This window comes from Pyxicephalus adspersus, chromosome 3 (assembly GCF_032062135.1).
Source record: "Pyxicephalus adspersus chromosome 3, UCB_Pads_2.0, whole genome shotgun sequence".
Lineage (NCBI taxonomy): Eukaryota > Metazoa > Chordata > Amphibia > Anura > Pyxicephalidae > Pyxicephalus > Pyxicephalus adspersus.
The window spans coordinates 74,892,621-74,914,602 of NC_092860.1; the positions used below are offsets into that span (position 1 = coordinate 74,892,621).

The 21,982-nt window shown below is 39.1% G+C and overlaps 1 protein-coding gene across 1 annotated transcript; it reads right to left on the reverse strand.

Annotated features, from left to right (window-relative positions):
• Positions 1–1,071: 1,071 nt before the first annotated feature.
• On the reverse strand, positions 1,072–15,940 carry FUT10 (fucosyltransferase 10). The gene is made up of 5 exons (XM_072405268.1): positions 15,788–15,940; positions 13,033–13,211; positions 11,654–11,930; positions 8,352–9,187; positions 1,072–1,964 (listed from the first exon to the last, which is right to left on the reverse strand). The coding sequence occupies exons 2-5, from the start codon at positions 13,108–13,110 to the stop codon at positions 1,740–1,742; spliced, it is 1,416 nt and encodes a 471-aa protein (XP_072261369.1). The 5' UTR covers positions 13,111–13,211; positions 15,788–15,940; the 3' UTR covers positions 1,072–1,739.
• Between the last annotated feature and the right edge of the window lie 6,042 nt (positions 15,941–21,982).

Here is a 21,982-nt window from a genome sequence, read left to right on the forward strand (position 1 = left end):
ATATGCTTACAAGAAATATACTGGCAGGAAGAGAGAACAGGGAGACACAATCAGACTGACGTGGCTCCTTCACCATTATCAAGGGATGGATGCAAGGTGGTATCTATAGTGTATTCCCTAAGGGCATATTTACCAACCCTCAGTGACTGCTGGCAAACACTAGGCACTCTAACTAAACCAAACCAAAAAGCAGAAACTACATACCATACGATTTGTCATGTCAGTTGTAATTTTTCGAGCTGTTGGGGGTATTGCTTCAGTGGTTGGAAAGTCTGTGCTCCTCCATGTATGAGGTAGTCTTGTTTAGGACGGCTTTTGTTCTGGCGTACAGGGGGACTGTCGTTGAGGGACGTGGAGTTGCGCAGTTGGAATATGCTCCAGGACAGATCAGCTGGGGAGGGGTTTTGGGATTGTCCTGGGATGGTTGCAGAGTTCAGAAGTTTGTCCTGTGGCTGCAGTGGAATGTGGCTGGTATGCTATGGACCCGGGTTTCATCAGGTCATCAGATTGGACAGAGCTCCGGATGTACTAGTGTTGCATGCTGGGGGAAATGATTTGGGGAGTCTATCTATAAGGAAAATAATCCGGGATATTAAAATTGATTTCTTGCGGTTGCAGATGGCTTTTCCAAAAAATGGTAGTGGTTTGGTAGGATATTGTAGCTCGTTTGGTTGATAGGGTGAACAAGGCCAGGAGAAAAATAAACTATGGAGGTTTATGGTTTGGAATGGGGGCCTGGTAATCCGGCATCGGGATCTGGAAAAGGATACCTGGTAGTACTTACGTAGGGATAGTGTGAATCTAAATGCTGATGGTACAAATGTGTGGAGCTTGGGTTTACAGGAAAGCATGCTGTAGGCATGGCAGGTAGTGGGGGGTGCCCAGGTGTAAGGTGTTAGGGATTGGGTGTTTGGCAGTTGAGGGGTCCTCAAGGGTGGTTCTGGAGGGTAGGATTCTTGGTGCTGTGGGGTACCTATGTGCTCTACTGTTATCTTGTTTTCTGAAATTTCTGTACAAGAAGTTGTACCACAATTTGTCATTACAAAATATCATACACATTTGCAAAAATGACTCATTTAAGTGTTACTTTATTACAAAGCTTAAGGGTACAGCTTGTTCACCAACAAAGCCCAGGCTGATGATAATAAAGTACAATCATACCAAGAAGGTTGTCACCAAGTTATAAGGTTCTTGCTCCATTTTTCCTATGTTAGGAATCTTCATGTGCGTGACTGACATCACTACCGGTATGCAGTAAAGCCTGTATACCAACGTATTGTCTTTTTGCAGACTGATAGCTGATATGTAGGGTTACACAAAACTAATATACACACTAATAAAGGTAAATGCTAAATGTGTTCTTTGTACCTGACTGGACTTCATTTTAAAGCAAATCTAAACCCAAAATCAAACTTGAATATATTACAGATGTGGGGGCTGCATTAGTTTCTTATTTATTCAGGCATTTTACTTTCCTTTTATAATCCTGAGAAAAATATTTCCCTAGCTGGCTACACTCATTCTACTATATCTAACGATTTTCATTAAACTGTTATCCTGTTTAATAGGGTTGTTCGAAGCACATGTAGTTACAAGAACACTGGAAGTATGGCAAAATAAACTGTATTTTTGTGTGCTGCAGAAAATGCACTTAGCCTGAAAAAAGAAAATAAATTACTGAAGGAAATTAATAAAACTGGTAAGCAGCAGCATAAAACACGTTTGCTTTTGGATATCCATTAATGTTTGAAAACAAGGTTCCAGAATTCCTGAGTAGTAAAATTTTTGTTTCTATTAATTAGCAATCTAAGTGCCTGAGCTTCTTTTTTTGATTGTTCAAAGCTAGGCTTCCACATATCTCTCATACTAGATTTTGATGCACGTCCTGGCAAGAAGGAAAAGGATTTTGGAGCAGGACATGTTAGGTGGGTCATCTCTGCTTTCCATTGCTTTTCTTTTAGGCCCTGGAAAAAAAACAATAAATGTATAGAGTAAATCAAAAAGCATTATATTTTAGGAAGAAGCAGAGGGAAGACATATCAAAATACAGCACTAGAAACACAATCATTTCCTCAAAAACAAGCTGCAAAATGTAAAACATTACAGATCACAAACATTTAACTATAAATGCAAACATCTTTTTCCAAAAGATGAAGTTTAATCTGATTTTTTTATCCCTTCTCTAGTAGCTCACTCCCCCCTCATCAACATGCTGATTAAATTATTTTTCATGAAAGATGTTTTTATTACCTTATTTTAGACCCAATAACACAATCACTTTGTTTCTGTGCAAGGCAGGTAAACTATTGCTGAAGGACCATGGAAGTTATTTGATTCGGACAAACTACGATTTAGGTTTTAAAGGTTTTAGGTTTACCCTATTTTTTTAGATTTGGATAGATGTGGGGAATTGTTAAATACCATTTTGGTGTATACCTTGACAGGAGTACTAATTCTTCCACACATTGTCCTTGACTTGGTTTGGTAGTAGTAATGTTATTAAATCAAGTTTTCCCCATTTCCTTTCTGATCATCAGAATGATTCTACATCCTTGCCACTTCATTGGGAGACACATACTGTAAATGTGTCATTAGGCGGACCCTTTTATCCCATGGAACTCCTCCTATAAATAAGAGAGCTACTCCGATTTCCTCACTGCAACGGTCTCTTATATTCTGTATATGAACATGGGACAAATGTGGTGGGGTGTACTTTATTCCTAAGATCCTGGCTTCTGATGGCACACTTAAGCATTTTTCGCTCAATATTGCTGCTGTGTTTCAACAATATTATAGTAAATTGTAGACTACAAATTAAAGAAACCCTACTTATTACACCGATTTACACTTTATGTTAAGACCAATAAACTGCCCTGTCTGGGCTCGGTTGTCTTGCCTGCCCCGGCAGTTCTCTTTTCTGCTCCAATTCGTCATTTTGGCTCTACCAGCCAGTAAATGCATGGATCCAAATGGCTTTATGTGTGCCTTCTATAAACATTTTGCAGATACTCTTTACCCTTGATAAAGGAAAATTCATTTATTGTGGTATCTTTTTGAACTTTATTTCGTAAGAAATCTCAGGAAGCCCACATTTCTCTAATATCTAAAAAGACCTCTCACTATGTTCTAGTTACTGCCCTATATCTAAAATTACCAAACATAAAACGTTTTTGAAATCTCGTGCACCTCAATAGGGAGGTCTCCTTTATACAATTGGAGCTTGTCTTTGACTCTGGGATGGAGGTTTAAGATAATACCCTTAAACCATTATCATTTATGAACTACACTGTTCAGCATGATCATCTGCTTTGTTTTTTGTCATTGAATGTGACAAAAGAAAACATTAGACATAGGTATAGTCAAACATCAGCAATCATAACACAGCTTAACAAAAAAAATATTTTCACTTGCCAAGGATTTTTTAATATATTTAGTGTATTTCAGGTCTGCTGAAACCAGAAATGACATCAGTTTATTTGAAGCGGCTCTGGTTCTTGTGATACAGGAATTTGAATAGACGATTTTACCAACAACAAATGTTAAACACAGCATATTATTATCAATCTTTATTTACACAGATTGTTTTAGATTTTATATAATAAATGGTGCATTATTTTCATAAAACTTTCATTTGCTTTCTTTTGATTCTTACATTTTCTTTTTTTTAGAGAAATATGAGTTCTTCAAGAAGTTGTTTAAATGATCCTAATGTATTTTGCAAAATTTGCGGTGAATATTCTGAGCAAAAACAGAGAAGAAACATTACAGAATTTGTGAAACAAGCATATCTTGCATATTTTAGTATTACACTGGGAGACCCAGGATAAGTACTGGGCTCCCCACATGGTATGCAAAACTTACAGTAGAGTGTCTACATCAGTGGAAAAATGGAAAACTGAAAAGTTTGAAATTTGGTTTATGGCGAGAGCCCAAAAGTCATTATGATTGTTATTTTTGTGCTGTGAACGTAAAAAGTTTCAGTCCTTACAAGAAAAACAAGTGAGAGTACCCCGGTTTGAAATCAGCAAGACGACCTGTGCAGCATGGTACTGATGTTCCCATACCAGTGTTCAGCACTGGTATGGGAACATCCTGTATCCGGCGTGGAGGACATACAGGGTTTGGAATGCAATCCAGGAGTTAGCAGTGAAAGTGGATATAAAGGAAGTGTTTCATCAAACCAGCAATTCTTCCAAGCAGAGCTCAATAATTTAAAACATGACCTAAGTCTGTGAAAACAAGCATCTGAACTTTTACCTTCCAGGCTAAAAGAAAAGAACTGTCTGAGACTGGACTACTAGCCCATATGGGAGTATCAGACTACCGGGCAGGAGACTGGCGGCTTTTCATAGACAGTTCCACTCGAAGTTTAAAATCTGTTTTACTGCATAATGGCAACTGCTATGCATGAATTCCAATTGGTCACTCAACAAAACTTAAAGAAGAATATGAAAATATCAAAATGGTCTTACAAAAGCTTTGCTATCATGAACACCCATGGTCCATATGTGTTGATTTAAAAATGGTGAACTTCCTACTTGGACAGCAAAGCGGATACTCACAGTACCCATGTTTCATCTGCTTGTGGGATAGTAGAGCAAAGCAGGATCACTGGAAAAAAGTGACATGGCCTCCAAGAGAAAACATGAAAAAAAGTGCATCATCATCATTATTAATGAGCCAATGGTTGACAAAGAAAAAAATCATTCTCCCTCCACTACACATAAAGTTGGGATTAATGAAGCAATTTGTTAGAGCTCCGAACAAGGACAGTGATTGCTTCAAATAGATTTGTAGATTCTTCCCTGGATTGAATACTGAAAAATAAAATCCTTGATGGACCCCAGATTCGGAAACTAATAAATGATTCAAATTTCACAAGTTACATGACTGATACTGAAGCTAATGCCTGGCACAGCTATGTCATGGTTGTCAAGAACTTCTTGGGTAACCGTAAAGCACAAAATTATGAAGAACTGGTAGTTAAACTTAGTTCTTAAACTTTAAAAATTTGAGTTCGACTATGAGCATAAAGATACACTATATTTCCATAGCCATTTGCAAAAATTTCCAGAAAACCTTGGCGATTTCAGTGAGGAACAAGGGGAGAGGTTCCATCAAGATATAAAGGTGATGAAAGAAAGGTATCAGGGCAGATGGGATAGACACATGATGGCGGACTACTGCTGGAGCCTTCAACGTGATTGTCCTGATTATCAACATAAAGGGAAACCATACAGACAGAGTTTTTCAATGACTTCTTAGGGATTAGTTCTGTAAATATACTGAATATAGAATATATGGACATTAGGTATTTCAAAAATTTAACTTTGTATAAGTAGGCATATCTAGTTTAATTTTTTTTAATTTTTATGTTTCAATCGTTTTCTATGAGGTTATTATTGAGGTCATTATTTCAAAAACTAGAGCCAATCTAGCAAAACTAATACCATATTTGGAATCTGTGGATCAAACATAACCTAAAATGACTAATCTGACAAGAAATGTTTGTTGACCAGTGTAATTAATAGTAAAAAGTAATGCTGACTTCAGGGCAGGAACAGATGAGAGACAAGCAGAATCTAAACCAAAGACATACAGCTTGCTACAGCATTGTGAAAACAAAAAGAGAATGTATCGGAGAGGTGAGGAAGCATAAGCATTTGGTGATTGATCATCCTTATATTAGGTTATTACAATGAATATTGATTGAAAAGATTGAAAACATATATAGACCAGTATGTTGAATGTTAAATAAAATTCAGTCCTACCCTAATTTTATTGTTTTCCCCTTTTTGAGCTCTATTCATCAAAGATATCCCAATAAATGATGTAAAAACCAAATAAATCTTATGCATCAAACATCCAGTTATTCCCACATTTTATAGTCCGGCCAAGGTCCACAAAAATATCCAATTTTAATCTGGTAGACCCATAATTTCAGGCATAGGTTCTATATCCTCCAAAGCCTGTGACATCCTCCCTGGTGGTGTTCCCGAATGTGGCTCGGGTGGATTTTCTATGCAAAAAGCGGTAATTTCCAAGGAGGTTAAACTCCTACCCTATTCCCAGTTTCAGTGGTGTCCTCCAGCGGTGCCTGCGATGTCCTCCAGGGATTTCGGTGTCTTCTCCTGCCGATGCTGGCCGGGCATCTGTGCAAGCTGGCGATGCCCAACTGGCATCTGCATCCAGTGTGTGAACGTTGGGGCAGGCGAGGCAAGGGGAAGCATATGCTGGCCAGGCATCTGCTCGCGAGTGCTTGCCTGGACCACACAAGCTAGACCTGCCTTCCTATCTGAAGGACACCATGCAACTACAGGATAAACAGTCCTCCCAAACACCACACTAGTAACTATAGACAATAAAGCCTTGTAGAGCAGCATACTGCACTCCAAAAGCCTCCAAGTCATTACATCCATCCTTCATACCTCTAATCCCCCCACACATGTCTACAACTACTTTATTGTATCACTTCTCAAATACATCCTGACCAGAAATATATTTACATTCAATGGCAAATACTACCTACAACCCAGGGAGTGGCGCTGGGGACCAAATATGCCCCATCCTATACTAACATTTATCTAGGTGACTGAGAAAAGGAACTATTATCCAACCCTGAGTTTGCCACTCACCGCAGATTTATAGCACTATGGCATCGATACATCAACAACATTCTGATTTTTTGGACAGGTCAAAGAGAAAACCTTACTGACATGCCTAATGTTACACAAATCAACAATCATAACCTCAAATTCACCATGAATTCCCATTCACACAAAATCCCATTCTTGGATGGCTACATCAATATCCCTGAGGACGGTCATAAAACCACCAGTCTTTTTAGAAAAAAAACAGCAGGAAACACAATCTTACATGCTCAAAGCACACATCCCAGACCTCTCATCAACAGCATTCCATACAGCCAGATGCTAAGGCTGAAAAGAAACTGCACGACACATAACATACTATCAAAACGCTGGGGCATACTAACAGGTGATCCAAGCATCAACACATACATTCATCCTAAACCCAGAATCACTTACAGGAAATATGGGTCTCTGAAAGGCTCCCTGATTTCAAGCCATTACAATCCACACCCAGCAACCCAAACTGAATCTATGATTAATGGCACCTTTAGGTGCAGTAAATGTAAACAGTGTGAATGGATACTTGAAAACCAGACACTCAACCTTCCCAATGGCTCAGTATGAAAACTAAAGTATCATGCCAATTGCCTCTCTCAGGGGGTCATTTACCTGATAGTATGTGCCACATGTACATAGTATGTTGGAAAAACTAAACGTGCTTTAATGGAATATATCTACAAGCACATAATATTGATCAATAATGGTAAAATGATAACTTCAATAAGCTTTCCTGTGGTGACACAACATGGCTTTAATACCAACTGCATTAAATCCGCAGCTCTTGAAAAAATACCCCCTAATTCAAGAGGTGTTGACTTTGACAAAATCCTGCTACAACATGAAACTAAATAGATTTTCAATAAATTCCCTGGGCTGAATGATGTTTTCAGTTTTAAAATCTTTTTATAAAAACGATTGGTTTTCATTACAATATTGAATCTATATAATCCATTAACACCTTGTTACAGCTTAAATATTTTATGTACACATATATCTTTTCCTAGACACATTGAGAGATTTTTTTTTTATACAATAGTATTTTCAAGAGTATTTTTTTTAATGTATAATTTTTAGTCATTAAATTTAATCTGAATTTGTTGTGCCATCTATAATCCTTTCTTTTTGAATATGTACATATCCTTCATTAATACCACGATATTTGTAAGTGTCACAAGGTCAATGATTTGTATATGTATCTCTGAGTTCCTGAAGAAGCCCCTAGTAGATGAAACACGTTGGGTAAAACCCTGTCACATGTAATAATAATAATAATAATAAACAGGATTTATATAGTGCCAACATATTACGCAGCGCTGTACATTAATATATGGTTGTCTATATTTACACTGATTACTTGTTTGCTATTGTTTACAAATATAGTAAACAGATACACCTTTGTATGACAAAAAAAATCCTCTCTGCCTATTTTCACATGCTAATAATAATATCCCAATAAACCCATTGACTTTGCGATGTACTATTTCATGACTAACAGATATTTTGTAATAATAGAAAGTTTGAAATATGTGGCTTTGGTCATAATCAGTTCATTATGATCTCATATACAGGTTAAGGAAAATAAATTAAGCAAGCAATGAGATCACTGCTTAGATGCACTTGTCTGTTGAATTTAAAATATTACCAGAATGTAATATAAATTTTATATTTCTCACTAGTAAAAATGTCCCTTTTATCACATACCTTTTTTGTCAGCCGTATGTTGTTCCAGACTCTTGTACACACCATGCATTCAAATGCATCAATGTAATTGTCCTGGGTTACATCCTGTACACCCCATTTTCTTTCCTTAATAGCAGTGATTAAGTGTGTGTTGCTAATACGACCATTTTGTTTCCACTGTAAAAATTCCACGTACAAGCTGTCATTTTTGTCTAGCATTTTTATATACTGTGCCAGTTCTTTTGGATGTGAAAATCCAGATGCAAGGATGGCACTTTTGTTACTGGGGAGCCAGTCTTCAACATTTGGGGCACCATAATATATGGGTACAGATCCCAGCTTAAGGGGTCTCCACAATTTTTCTGTTATATAATCCTCACAAACGGCATTTTCAAATGCCAGGATAAATTTATACTGAGCAAGTATGTGATAGAACTGTGCACTGTCCATAAAGGAAGGGTTGTTCACCTCAGTAGGGAGATCTCGGTTATGGAGGCATTCTCCATAGGAATCCACAGCAATGTATTTCATGAGTTCTTGAATGTAAGTGTCACGATCTGATGGCGGGTCACAATCTGACTGTACATATACTACTGGAGCAAGTTTCTTTCTTAAGATGTTCTTTTTTTCCACAGCCACAAAGTATTCAAGTGATGTTAGTATCTGCAGACCTTCCAAATACTGACTTGTCAGTGGCAAGTGGGAATGTCGGCTGAATGTTGCTGTGTGGTTAAATAGAGTAATGGCAGGTGGATGAAAAAGTTTGTAGTTGTTTTTTGGAGACTCTTCATGGAATAAAGCCCATTCATGATACCATTTACGTGGAAGTGGTAAGCTGTCTATGTTGAAGTCTGTGCCTAAAAGTAAAAAAACAAATAAATATTGTTCCTGATAACATACATAGGGTACCTACATAATCAGTATGTCCTCCATCAACTCCTCTTAAACTACAACAGCATATGCAATTTATCACAGGTTAGCATTAATTGCAGGCCTATTTTTCTTGCTGTAGCTGGCCAGCCATAGAGCAGAATGCACATACTGTATTATGCCTGGTGTTCTCTCCTCATCCTCAGTTAAACCTGAAGACAAGTAAACATTGATCCTTGACCCATCATGCCACATATCATAAATTTCCCTGGACTAAAGGTGCGTACACACTTCCAATTTTTATCGTTCCAATCGAACGACGAACGATCGATTGGGCAAAAAATCGTTCGTAAAAAAGTAACCAACGACGCCGACGAACGAGGAAAATTGTTGGAAACGAACGACCGGACCGGCGGATCGGATTGGGCGACGATCGTTGAACATCGTTCGTGTGTACGGTCGTTCGTTGATCGTCCATATTCAGAGCATGCGTGATGAACGAACGTCCGTTCACTTTCCTGTCGTGCACATAGTTCCTCTATCGCTCAAACGATCGTATCTATTGTGTGTACAATATCTACGAACGATCGTGTCGTTACCTCTATGTTCAGGATCGGTGCTATACGATCGCTCATATATATCGTGCAGGAACGTTCGTCGTTCGTTTTCCGACGATAATAATTGGAAGTGTGTACGTAGCTTAATCCTGCACACCTGGTAAGCAGTTACACATATATAGGCACAAATCAGGCCACAATACATGGTTGGATGTTAAACATCCGCTATTACTATTTCATATTGAAAACAGTTTCTCCAAACATGAAGTCAGAAAAAACACAGGGATAGCTTCTTTTTCTGCATGTGGTATTGTTGCAGAGATTTCTACTTCTATGAAACAATTAATACTGTAACAATGTCGGAGGAAATATTTCCAAAGCAAAAAAAAAAAACACAACAGGGGCTCTAATATTTCAAACTTGATGTGCAGATCAAGGTTGTCAAAAGATGACCCAATTGTTAGGAATGGTCATTTCTATATAGGCGTGGGATTCATAATATAAAAAAAACACCAGTGTTATTGCATTATGGATCTGTTTGCCGTGCAACACCCTTTGTTGGCTCTTTGGTTCACTATCAAAGTGAACTGACCTTCTGAGTACAGGTTGTATAAAAAAAATGTATTTGTGGTATATATAAACACCACAATTGTCAATATCAGTGATGTATGGAAGGGTTACTGTTTGTTAACCTAATGTTACTATGTAAGCTTTGGATATATGCTTTGAAATGTAAATAAATGAATTTGGAGTGTCACAACATCTTGCAAATTTTACTTGTAATCTGTTTCTATAGATGGAATGGTAGTGGAGACGTTAAATATATAATAGTCAAAAACTCTTCTGCAGTTTTAGAACTCTGTAGTGAAAGTGTATTATAAGATCACCAATATAAAAAAAGCCTATTGCTTACATTACTATACATGGAATGATTAAAATAGAAAAAAAATACATAAATTACAAAAATAATGCATTAAAAAGAAAAATAATCCAGAACAGCTAATCAGTTTCCTCACTATCTCTGGACTAAATTAAATGCCATAAATTACTGAATTAGTAACCAGGCCAGAACACTATCTGCATGGAGTTTGCAGGTTCTCCCCATGTTTGTGTGGGTTTCCTCCCAAATTCCAAAAACATGCAGTTAGGTTGTCATAATTGACCTTGGACTGTGGTAATGACATATGACTATGGTAGGGACATTAGATTGTGAGCCCCTTTGAGGGACAGCTAGTGACATAACTATGGACTTTGTAAAGCGCTGCATAGGCAATACTGCATTTAAAACAAGGTTCTGTAGTAGAAATCACTGCATGAGTTCACTCCTGAAACTCCAAAAACACAAGCTTATCAGTACTGTGTGTAAATAGGAAACGATTTGATCCAGAAACACCACTGTCTTCTCTTCCCAGAATAATTTAAGAGGGAAAGGGTAAAAATAAAAAGTTATTCTGTGGTCTTATGAATCAAAATTTTAAACCATTGACTTATCCTCTGGGTTAAACAGGAGAGGCTTGTTATCAGAGCAAAGTTCACCAAAACAAGAATTGGTTGTGGTATGGGGATTCATTGGTGCACATGCCAGGAAAAGGTTACAATAGGAATGGCATCATTGATGCTGAACAATATATACAGGTTTTGCAGAAACATATGCTTTGAGAATCCAGGTGAAAAGCTGGCCTTTCTGCAGTCCAGACCCACCTGCTACAAATTTTTTTTAGAGCATTACAAAATGAAAAACATAAGTTAAATATATGGTTTAAATATATAGCACATTATCACATTCTATTTGTATTTACATTTATATCAGCATATTAACATGCAGCATATACCAAGAATGGTATCGTATAACATTGTCAGAGAAAAGAAGAACCACATAAGGATATAATTACATACCATAAAACAGAACAGCCTTTGTCATAGAATGTTGTAAGTATGTTCTGTTTATTGTGAAAAAACATGAATTGTCTCCACATTGTCTTAGTCTTCCAATCTCACCAGTCAGTGGAGACCACCAAAGCATGATGGGATATTCACCCAAACCATTTTCAAATTTCCTGTGGAGGACATTTCCTTGTATTTCAATCTGCAATGAATGTGATTGTTTCTGCTGCTGTAAGTCTTGAAGTCCTTTTTTCTTCTGCTTTTCAAATCTGCCTAGTTCAACCACTACCTGTAAAAATATTGTTAGATAGTTAATGGGAACCATTAATTTGAATGCAGCTCATACAAGAGTAAGAGCTGTATGCAAATAAAGGTTACATTTGAAAACAATAATTGTTTTACCAAAGATTCACTCAACCAGGATTCAGATTTTGTTTTCAATAGAATACAATTAGAGCGTGTAAATGCTAGGTAAATATGTGGATCTTAAATGCAACATTTAAAAATAGACCTTTTGGTAGATAGAAATATATCAGGCGTGATCCATAGCAGGAAATTATCAAATCCATGATTGATTGCTAATTGGAGCACATTTTTTGTTTAGTCTTCATTGCTACATTGATACCTTATAGACAATCTATAGTTTAAGAAACCAGCAACTGGTATACACAAAAAATCCTGGTTAGTGATTATGTATCATCACAGCAGTGGTGGGTAATACATGGTTATTACATGTTTTAATGATGGTAATTCTGCACTGCAACACACCATACACTTTGTAATACAGTATGTTATCTGATGCAACATCAATTGTTCCCATAGTAGGAGTAGCATACTACTTGTTATTTTGCCCTCTTTAGCATAGCCTTGTGGCAATAAATACTCACTAGAGCGTTATGCATTAAAGAAATATTTTACACTTACTTAGCATAAAGCAAAGTTTTTATTTCTCCAGCAGGGGCATTTGGAATTGAGCAATGTCATTATTGGACTTAGGATAACATGTAGGTAGCTTGTTTGTTTTTTTTCTGGTACATGTTTTTTTTCATGGTAAGCAAATGACAGAGCTCGAAGTAAACCGACCAGTTCATAGAGAAGACTGTGCCATGACAGGGGCTATGGCTAAACAAGCAGTGCAGCAGTCCAGGTTTAAAGTACAGATTTTGGATGATCGTACAAGACTATCCAATGACCATGATGTCCTATTTTGATGTATTTCACCCAGGTAGTTAGCGGTTTTCCTGAAAAACATCTTTAAGCATAGGCCAATTCCCTCCCATTTCCCTAGTCCAGCCACATCAACATAAAGGTTAGTATAGCATACTGAATCAGCATAAGAAAACTATACAATGTAAACTTTATGCTTCAAGCCACCTTTGATAATTTCTTACCTGAAATGTTACTAAGAAAAAAAAGAAGGCTACAATTAGACATGTGATCCAAAACTTTGTGCCCCAGATCCTAATCATTTTTTTTCTTCAATCGCCATCAGTGAACAATCTTCAAAGAAACATTGGTGCCAATACATGGTGTTCAAAACCATATGTATCATCTTTTTCTGCCTAAAAATCTACAAAAAGAACAAATACATTGTAAGGGATATATAGTTAACCTTAACAAATAGTTTTATTCCCCAAACATGCCAGATTTGAACAAAATCCCTGTGTTTAACATGAACTGGTCCAATAAAAATTCCCATCCAACTCTGCCCCTGATTTTGGCCTGAATCATATAGGATATAGCGACAAACTAAATCAAATAGAATTTTCACATGCAGAAGCATAGAGGCAAGAAATGACTTAGCTGCTAAAGATTGCTTACCCATAGGACCTATTTCTGATATTTTTCTTAAAGGGGAACTTGCTACTCCTTTTTTTTTTCTTTTTATTGTGCACTTAACATTTAATTTGAACTTGTCAATAAAGTTACCTACACCCACAGCAAATTCTCCTTCTTGTATCCTTTCCTGTTCTTTTTCTCTGCACACCTGGTTTTGTGCTGTTATCCTGATTCTCGTTTTTTGGGGTTTCTCTGATGATGTATCACCATTGCGTATGTACAAAATGAGATCAGACAAACATTGGCACTGCATTATCAAGGGACCTTCCACACAATCAAAATACCACGGGCCAGATCTAGCTCTGAGCACAGGTCAGGTCATTTGATAATGTAGAAGGCACTTTAATGACATCCATTAATGCATCCATCCTTAATGACATGAACGCACCCAATCTCATCATTGTGCAGAACATATCAAGAGTTGAATTCCATTATGTCCTGGGATATGCAACATGTGTCAATTTGCAAGAAACCATGGGTGGCGGAAGAAGACAAAAAGGCTTTCCAAACTAAGAAAAAGTATTAAAATGTTATCTTTTTTAAAAATAGAAAGAGGAAGACAGGATTTGTTTTTTAACCTCATGAGCAGTAACTCCGAGTGTGGCTCAGGGTAAAAAACAACAGCTGATAGCGGTAACCCCGAGCCACACTCGGAGTAGCTAAAAAAAATTAAAGAATAAAGACTTACCTGGTCCCGCCAGAGTCCTCCAGTGTCCTGCCCGTCGGATCCAATCCTCTGGCTGATTTATTTATGCATCCTTGTTAAAATGGATTTTTGTGTTTTTTATTTAAAGTTTATTATTAAATTTAATATGACATATTTCAGTTTCGAGTTATGCCTAAGAATTACAGGCCTACTATGTAAAAATAAATTTTCATGAGACACATGTATCGCGTTTAGACATATAAATCCAGACAGAAATAAACCGCCCAGGAAGTTAAATTTAGGTTTATTATAGGGGAAATGTCAACTTTCAAAAGTTTGAAATAACTTTCGAGTCTTTAGGGAAACCCTGCTCTAAATACCATGTTTATAGCTCACAGTATATTAGTGTGGTAGTCAGAAGGAAGAAAGTCACCCCTACATTGCTGGCCAGTGAGAAGAATAACCCCCTACAGATAGCCAAAAGGCTCATTGGTGTCAGTTAAATTGATCTGAAAATCACCTCTAGTTATGGCTCCTTGAACATAAGTGATAACTTTCCAGCAACAGGATCAGGAAGAAGCGGTCAAAAAAAAAAAAAAAAAAAAAAAGTTTCTATAACTACTTAACATGCTTCAAAATATCCCCTTCAGTGAGTTAGGAATGTCTTTGATCTCATAGTCAGCAACAGAGTACTGCCACAGTAACAGGAGAACAGTATTTGGTGGGTTTTGTATTACCTCTAGGGATCTTGATGTCAATGGCCAGTTGCAGAATTACTAAAATGGCTTTGGAACATATGCCCTGACTTCCTGCCCCACAACCATAAAGGAAGAAAGACAAAATCTTGTATTTGGGGATAAAGACATCAATTAAACCATGAATACACTTAACAGCATCCAAACATTCAGTCAACATTCCCTTTTAAATAAAACTTTTGAAGCATCCCCAGACTTAGCAGCAGTCCATAGTGCATGTTGCTCTCTTACACCCCATACTTTTTTTTTTACAATATAATGACGTAAATTCATTAATGACCTTTTTTATGCTGTAGGTGTCCGATTTGATTTTGGAAAAAACTTGATAAGTAAAGAACGCAGAAATTACCAACCTACGTGTAAAATGTATTTTTGTCAGTGGGGAAGAAATACATTAATCATATTTCAAATGTAAAGATTTGTTGATGCCTGCCTGGTGGGTGGATGAATCCTTGTCCAAGTTAAAGGACTACCAGATAATTCTGCCTGAAGCAACACACTCTTTAAGGTTAGTATTACAGCAAATAAACAGCACACACTTTAATGTTCATGTCGGGGCAGAAGGAATGCATTTTCATTTAATAATATGTGTGATTCTTGATAAAGCCAGATGACTCCAGACAAGGAATACATGAAAGAAAGCAGCATGTTAGTGTGAATGGAATCAATATCCAGAAGTCTATCAGATTTTGTTATACATAGCAATGATTTTATTTAAAAAAAAATGCAAAAGTATAATTTATTTCACACCAAGCTATGAATAATGTACTCTAATCCTGTTAACCTAAGGGATAATATAAAATCATATTACATGCAGTAACAATCACATCTCAATAGCAAACAGTAAACACAACAACAATAACAGACATAGCGATGGAGGAAGAAGCTCAGACATGCTGCCCTTACCAGCCAGGCTTTCCCGCAGTGTTTACTTCCCCTATGGTTCAGCACACTAGTCAGCCTTTTATAAACTAGGACTGGAATATGTCTGTCCTGGGTGAGGGACTAATGAATAAGGCTGTTGCTTGTACAGCTCCAGTCATTTACAAAGGATCCAGCTCATGTCTTGTCTAAAGGAAGCAGCTGGAGGTGGGGAAACAGACACACAAGAAATCCTGGCCTAGAATCCCTGCAGCTGCTTGTCTGATCTCAGGAATTCAGTGAATAGTGTCCTTGTTACAGCAGAGTTTCTATTCACACAGATAGTAAAGCCTAAAGCCACATTTTCTACATTTCCTCAGTAAAAAAGTGTTTGATCTTTAATGAGCAGTACAAAGCTTTTTGTATTCTCTCTGTTAAAATAGATTTAGCTGGAGTAAATAATAATGTTAGCAAACAAAAGTTTTTCTTTGTATTTTTAGTAAAAATATAGATCAAATGAATCCTGGATTTCCTGATGACATACAAGAAACCCTGTCTTTTAACTCCTTATTACACATTTTAATTTAGTCAGCATCATCCATATAGAATATTTTAGAATATAAAAGTAAATGCTCTGAGATAAATGGTATCCTATTTTAATGCAAACAGAGAAAAAGTTTTGCTCAGGGTAGTCAAACCTCATACATATCCACATAGTTACATAGCTAGCCAGGTTGAAAAAAGACATAAATTCATCGTTAAACCACTAGGGAAAAACAGAAACCAGCATATTCCTAATAAAACCATATACACAAATATTATTTTTATTATTAATAAACTGTATTTATCAAGGGCTAACATATTGTGCCGCACTGTACATCGGCAGCACTGTGATAACTGTGTGTGTAAAAGCTGCATGTCATATTCTGCCGTTGTAAACGGTTGGTCCTAATGACGTGAAATTTTCCACGCCATAACTTTAAACAAATTCAAGAAATGGGGGTCACAAGTTTAAAAACATGTGAAAACTCACTTCTATCTTTGTGGCTGCTATTTCAAAACCGAGTTCAGAAATTAAATTGGCCAGGAGAGTCCCCAATTCGCTTGTTCTATATAGGGGTCCTGTGGGTCCTGATAGCTTTATTTTTGTATATTTTATGCTGCCAGGGAAAGGAAGGAGGGGTGGGGGTCACAAGCTCCTGGTCTGGGGAAAAATAGTGTAAATCTTGCCCTGGGTAACTGTAAGAGGTTGTAGACATGCTCCTGGAAACATATTAAAAGCAGACATATAGTTGTAATATTTAATTGGAGATAGTTGGAAACTACAAAAAAGAGATATTATGAAATTGCAGGCATTTTTTTAATGTTTTGTAGCTTTGTCTATTCTTTCTAATTTCAAACAAAGGAAACCTTGCCATTCCTGCAGGTATGAATGGTATGGGGCAGGGGTGTAGTGGGGTCCTTTTTTCGGGAGTGGGCCACTTTTTGACAAAGAATTCTTTGATGATACATGGCTCTGGCCGGCCCTCCCCCCCCCCCGGCAGGGTCAGGAAAAGGACCCTGCTGGGGGGCGCACTGGGCAGATTCGCAGACAACATCTCCCGTATTGAATTGCAGGCTCAGGGAGGTGGGAGAGTTGTCTCTGAACACAGGTCTGGGCCTGCAATAGTGGGCGGGTTCTGGTATCATGACGCCACTCTGGGGGAGGTGTCTTCCCCTTTGAGTGACACAGGCAGGGGTGTAGTGGGGCAGGCACGTGCCATGCCCCCTCTTTTTCTTTTACGACTAGACCCCTGGGTAGGAGAATATATCATTGGAGTAATAGGTAGGTAATTGAGGTTTTCTTTTCATCATTGGTTGAGGATTGAGAAGGTTTAGGAAGAGGTTTTCACTGTTCTGGAGATAAGCCTGGATGGGGAAATGGTAAAATAGATTTGTCACAGTTCTAGGGAGAATGTATATGATAAGAACTGCGTCTTGGCCCTTCTCAGGGCTCACACCACTTCTGTGCAAGCCGTATTGCTCCCTAGAGGCTCCGTCTCCCCATGTGTGACAGTTTGCACGAACCATGACTACACCCTCTCAGACCTCAGCAGATTCTGACCACTTACTTGCCCAGAGGCTTGACGCCCAGAATGCTACTCAAATCCAGGTGCTTTGCCAGCTTTATGCAATCACTGCTTGCCTGGATCAGCTGCTAGATTCCTCCAGTGCACTGGCAGAACCACCAGCCCAGGTCCAGCCTCCTGCTATCCGAGTGGCCTCTGCTCTTCACCTGCCACCCCCACAGCGATTCTCTGGGGACCCCAAGACCTGCTGTGGCTTCATCAACCATTGTGGTATTCACTTTGAGCTTCAACCAGAAAATGTCCCCACTGGCTGGGCTAAAGGGGCGTATTTAACTTCCTTATCGTCTGGAGAAAGTCTGGCATGGGCCAGACCTTTTTTCAAGGATGAGTTGGCTGGTTGAGAGATTCCCTCTTCCCTGATCTTCCTGGTCATCCAGATTGACATTCTGTTCCAAGAGCGTTTGCACCACGACTAGCACCGTCCTTTCGGCGACTCCTGGACTCCTCTGGCCTCTACTTTTCCCCCTGTCTCAGAAGAACCCATGCAGCTAGTCTCCATAGGAAAGGTCTAGGCATTTATCCTCAGGTCTCTGCCTATACTACCGACAGAAAGAACACTTTATTTAATCTTGCCCACAGAGGCTGGGAAATTCAGCACCTAGCATGCTCTGAGGGGCATGATAGGTCATTCTTCTCTCCCCCCCCCACTCAGCGTCCCTCCATAGCTATCCAACTTCAGGCTTGCCCTTGGGGCCTTTATCGACTCTGGAGCAGCTGGAAATTTCATCTCAGCTACCCTTGTGACTGAATGCGCTTGGTCTATAGAGCCATTATTTCAAGCTCTGCGCATCTCTGTGGTGGATGTACCCCTCTTTCATATGGACCTATCTGCTTCCAGACCAGACCTATACAAAAGTCTGTTGGTGGCTGTTCCTCAGGCCTCCTCTGCAGTGATCCTGGGACCCATGACTTCAACATCATTCTCATGTGCTTGTCCGGTCTACTCTGGAGGTATTGGTTTGGGGTCCCTCGTGTCACTCCAAATGCCTTGCCATACGAACACCTATCAGGCCTCTTTTTCTCTCCACTCCTGAAGTTGCTCCATCCATCCCAAATCAGTATATGGATTTCCAGGATGTCTTCTCTAAGTGCCATGCAGCTACCTCCCCACCAGTCTTACGACTATGCTATAGACCTCATTCCTAATTCAACACCTCCCAGAAGTCGGGTGTAGCCCCTCAGTCTCTTGGAAACCAAGGCTATGACTGATTACATCAAGGAGAATTTGCAGAGCGTATTAATACACAATCCTTTTCTCCTGCTGGTGCAGGGTTCTTCTTTGTGCAGAGGAAAGAAGGGACACTTCAGCCATGTATAGACTACCTTAATGCTATTACCATCAAAAAACAATTCTTTGACCGCCTTCGTGGTGTACAGATCTTTACTAAACAAGACCTCCAATGTGCAAATAGCCTAATTGGAATCAAGGAGGGGGATGAATGGAACACAGTGTTTAACACAAGAAATGGGCATTATGAGTATCTTGTGATGCCCTTCGGTTTCTGTAATGCCCCAGCTGTTTCCCAACACTTTGTAAATTACATTTTTCATGACCTGCTATACAGTACATCTGTGTTGTGGTTTACTTGGATGGCATCCTGATCTTTTCCCCTGACTTGCCCACTCAGAAACAGTATATCTGTTTAGTCCTACAACAGCTTCCGAGACAAGGAACTCAAGGGCAAGGGCCTTAGAGCTTCTCTGCGCTTCCTGAGATTTACCTATTATTACCGGCAATTTATTAGAAATTATTCCACGCTGGTTGCTCTCATCACTGCATTGACTAAGAAAGATGCATATCTCAAGAACTGGCCTTCAGAGGCTATTCAGGCTTTCCATGACTTCAAACAAGATTTTCTTTCCGGTCAAGCTCTTGTTAGGCCAGATGTTACCAAACCTTTCTCTATTGAGGTTGATGCTTCCTCTTACGGAGTGGGAGCTATCTTCTTTCTGACCCCCACTGGAGCCAGACCCCCATGTGTGTTCTTTTCTTAGAAGTTTTCCCCAGCATAAATGAATTATTCTATTGGAACAGGGAATGCCTAGCCATCAAATTAGCTTTGGAAGAGTGGCACTATCTTTGCAGGGTTCCCCGCACTAGATCACTATTTTTACAGATCGTAAAAACCTCCAGTATTTGCAGTCTGCTCGCTGTCTCAACCCCCAGCAAGACCATTAGTCTTTTTTCTTTTCTCATTTAGATTTTGTGATTATCTTTAAACCCGATTCCACCAACTCCAGAGCTGACGATCTTGCTCCTTTGACCCTCAGGACTCCGAGACGGCTACTCTTTCAATGGTACTGCTGGCACATTCTTCATAAGGATGTGACAGACTATGTCAAAGCCTGTATTGTCTGCGCTCAAACAAAGTCTGCCACCTGCGCTCCATCAGGCCCACTCCTTTCACTACCTATTCCCACGGAACCTTGGTGTCATCTATCTATGGGGTTTATCACTGGTATTTCTCCTTCTGATGGATGTACAGTTATTTGGGTGGTCATGGATCATTTTTCCAACATGGCCAGTTTCGTGCCTCTCCCTGCTTTACCATCGGCAGCAACATTGTCCCCAATCATTATTTTTCATCTTCACAGTTTGGCCACTCATATTGTGTCAGATAAGGGGGGGAAATTTACCTGTTTTTGGAAAGGTATCTGCAAATCCCCAGACATGTCTGCAGAATTCTCTTCGGCCTATTATCTGCAGACCTCTCTCCTGCACATGTGCACAGTTCTGACCCTGGGCGCACCTGCTCGTCCAAGTTTTATCAGTTTTACCCAATCAAGAAAAAGCCTCCTAATCACCCCTGGCTATTTAGCTAGCTCAGACACAACACTCAGTGTTCGTGTCTCCACTAGGGTCTAGCCCCCAAGCTCTGCTGAGCCTTTCCTCTACACCTGTTGATATATTCAGTTCTTTCCCTGTCTAGTACCTGTATTAACTCCTTAAAGCCCAGTCTGGTGTTTCACTGCTTGTTCGCTTGTGTCACCTGTGCTTCCTGTCGCTTCTTGTGTCTCCTGTGTTCCCCTGTGTCTGCAGTGGCGATGTGTATTTCCTGGATCTCTGGTTCTTGACCCTTAGCTTGTTCCTGACCTTTCTTGCTTGCTGCCTGCCTCAACCCCAGTCTTACTTAACAATTCTCCGCCTAGTAATTTGGTACCATGCATAATCCGGCCGACCCTGGCGTGCCTAAGGACCACAACCTGGCAGTAACCAGCATAACAACATGCTCACCATAAGAGGATCTGGAGAAGACCTGGTTGTTGCTCAGATTCTGCACCCCCCAAGCGTCTCCCCAAGCGTGACACTTACCTGGCAGTGCTTCTGACCAATTGGGTCTTGTGTACTGCCTGTTGGACCCATGACTAATAAACCCTGCCCCTATATTACTCGTTTCATTGTAGTATTGGCAGTCTAGTCCATGGAACTCTTTTCAAAGATTTATTGTAGAAACAGCGAAAAATATTAAGGGTGATGTTCCTTTTTAAATTAAGCAGTTTTTATCTTTGCAGTCCTTTTGACTGTTCTTCTGCTGTGGTAACAGGCAGAAGTAGCATGCAGGTAGTGATTCTTATGTTTACCTTTATTTCTTGAACCAGGTTATAAGTACAGGTGAGACCAGGTTCAGCTAGTGTCTCTGTTGTTCCCAGCAATCTCTTCAGTCACTGGATAACAACGAGTGAAACTTTAGACCATTGGAGGTTTAAGAAGTGTCTCCAGTGTCCCCAGTGATATCTAAGATAGCAGCTATTCCAGCATAGGAAAGAAGACCCTTGTAGAAGCCTGCTTTGAATATTTATTATAGCTAGGCCAAACCCAAAGAAAAAGCCCATAAAAGATTTTTTACTTAACATATACAGTGTATACAAATCCAGCCCAAAATGCATCCCTGACTGGCAGAGGATTAAGCATAGGTACCTCCTAATGGAGAAATACTAGTGTCAAAACCCCAAAAATGTGTAAATTTAGGCAGGTACTACAGAAGACATTGCTACACATCTAAATATACATTTAAAGTTACATTTATACATTTAAATATACATTTTATTTACATAGAAAAAAAATTGTGTTTACTGCTTTTCCTGCCAAAAGATTTGTAATGCTGCAAAT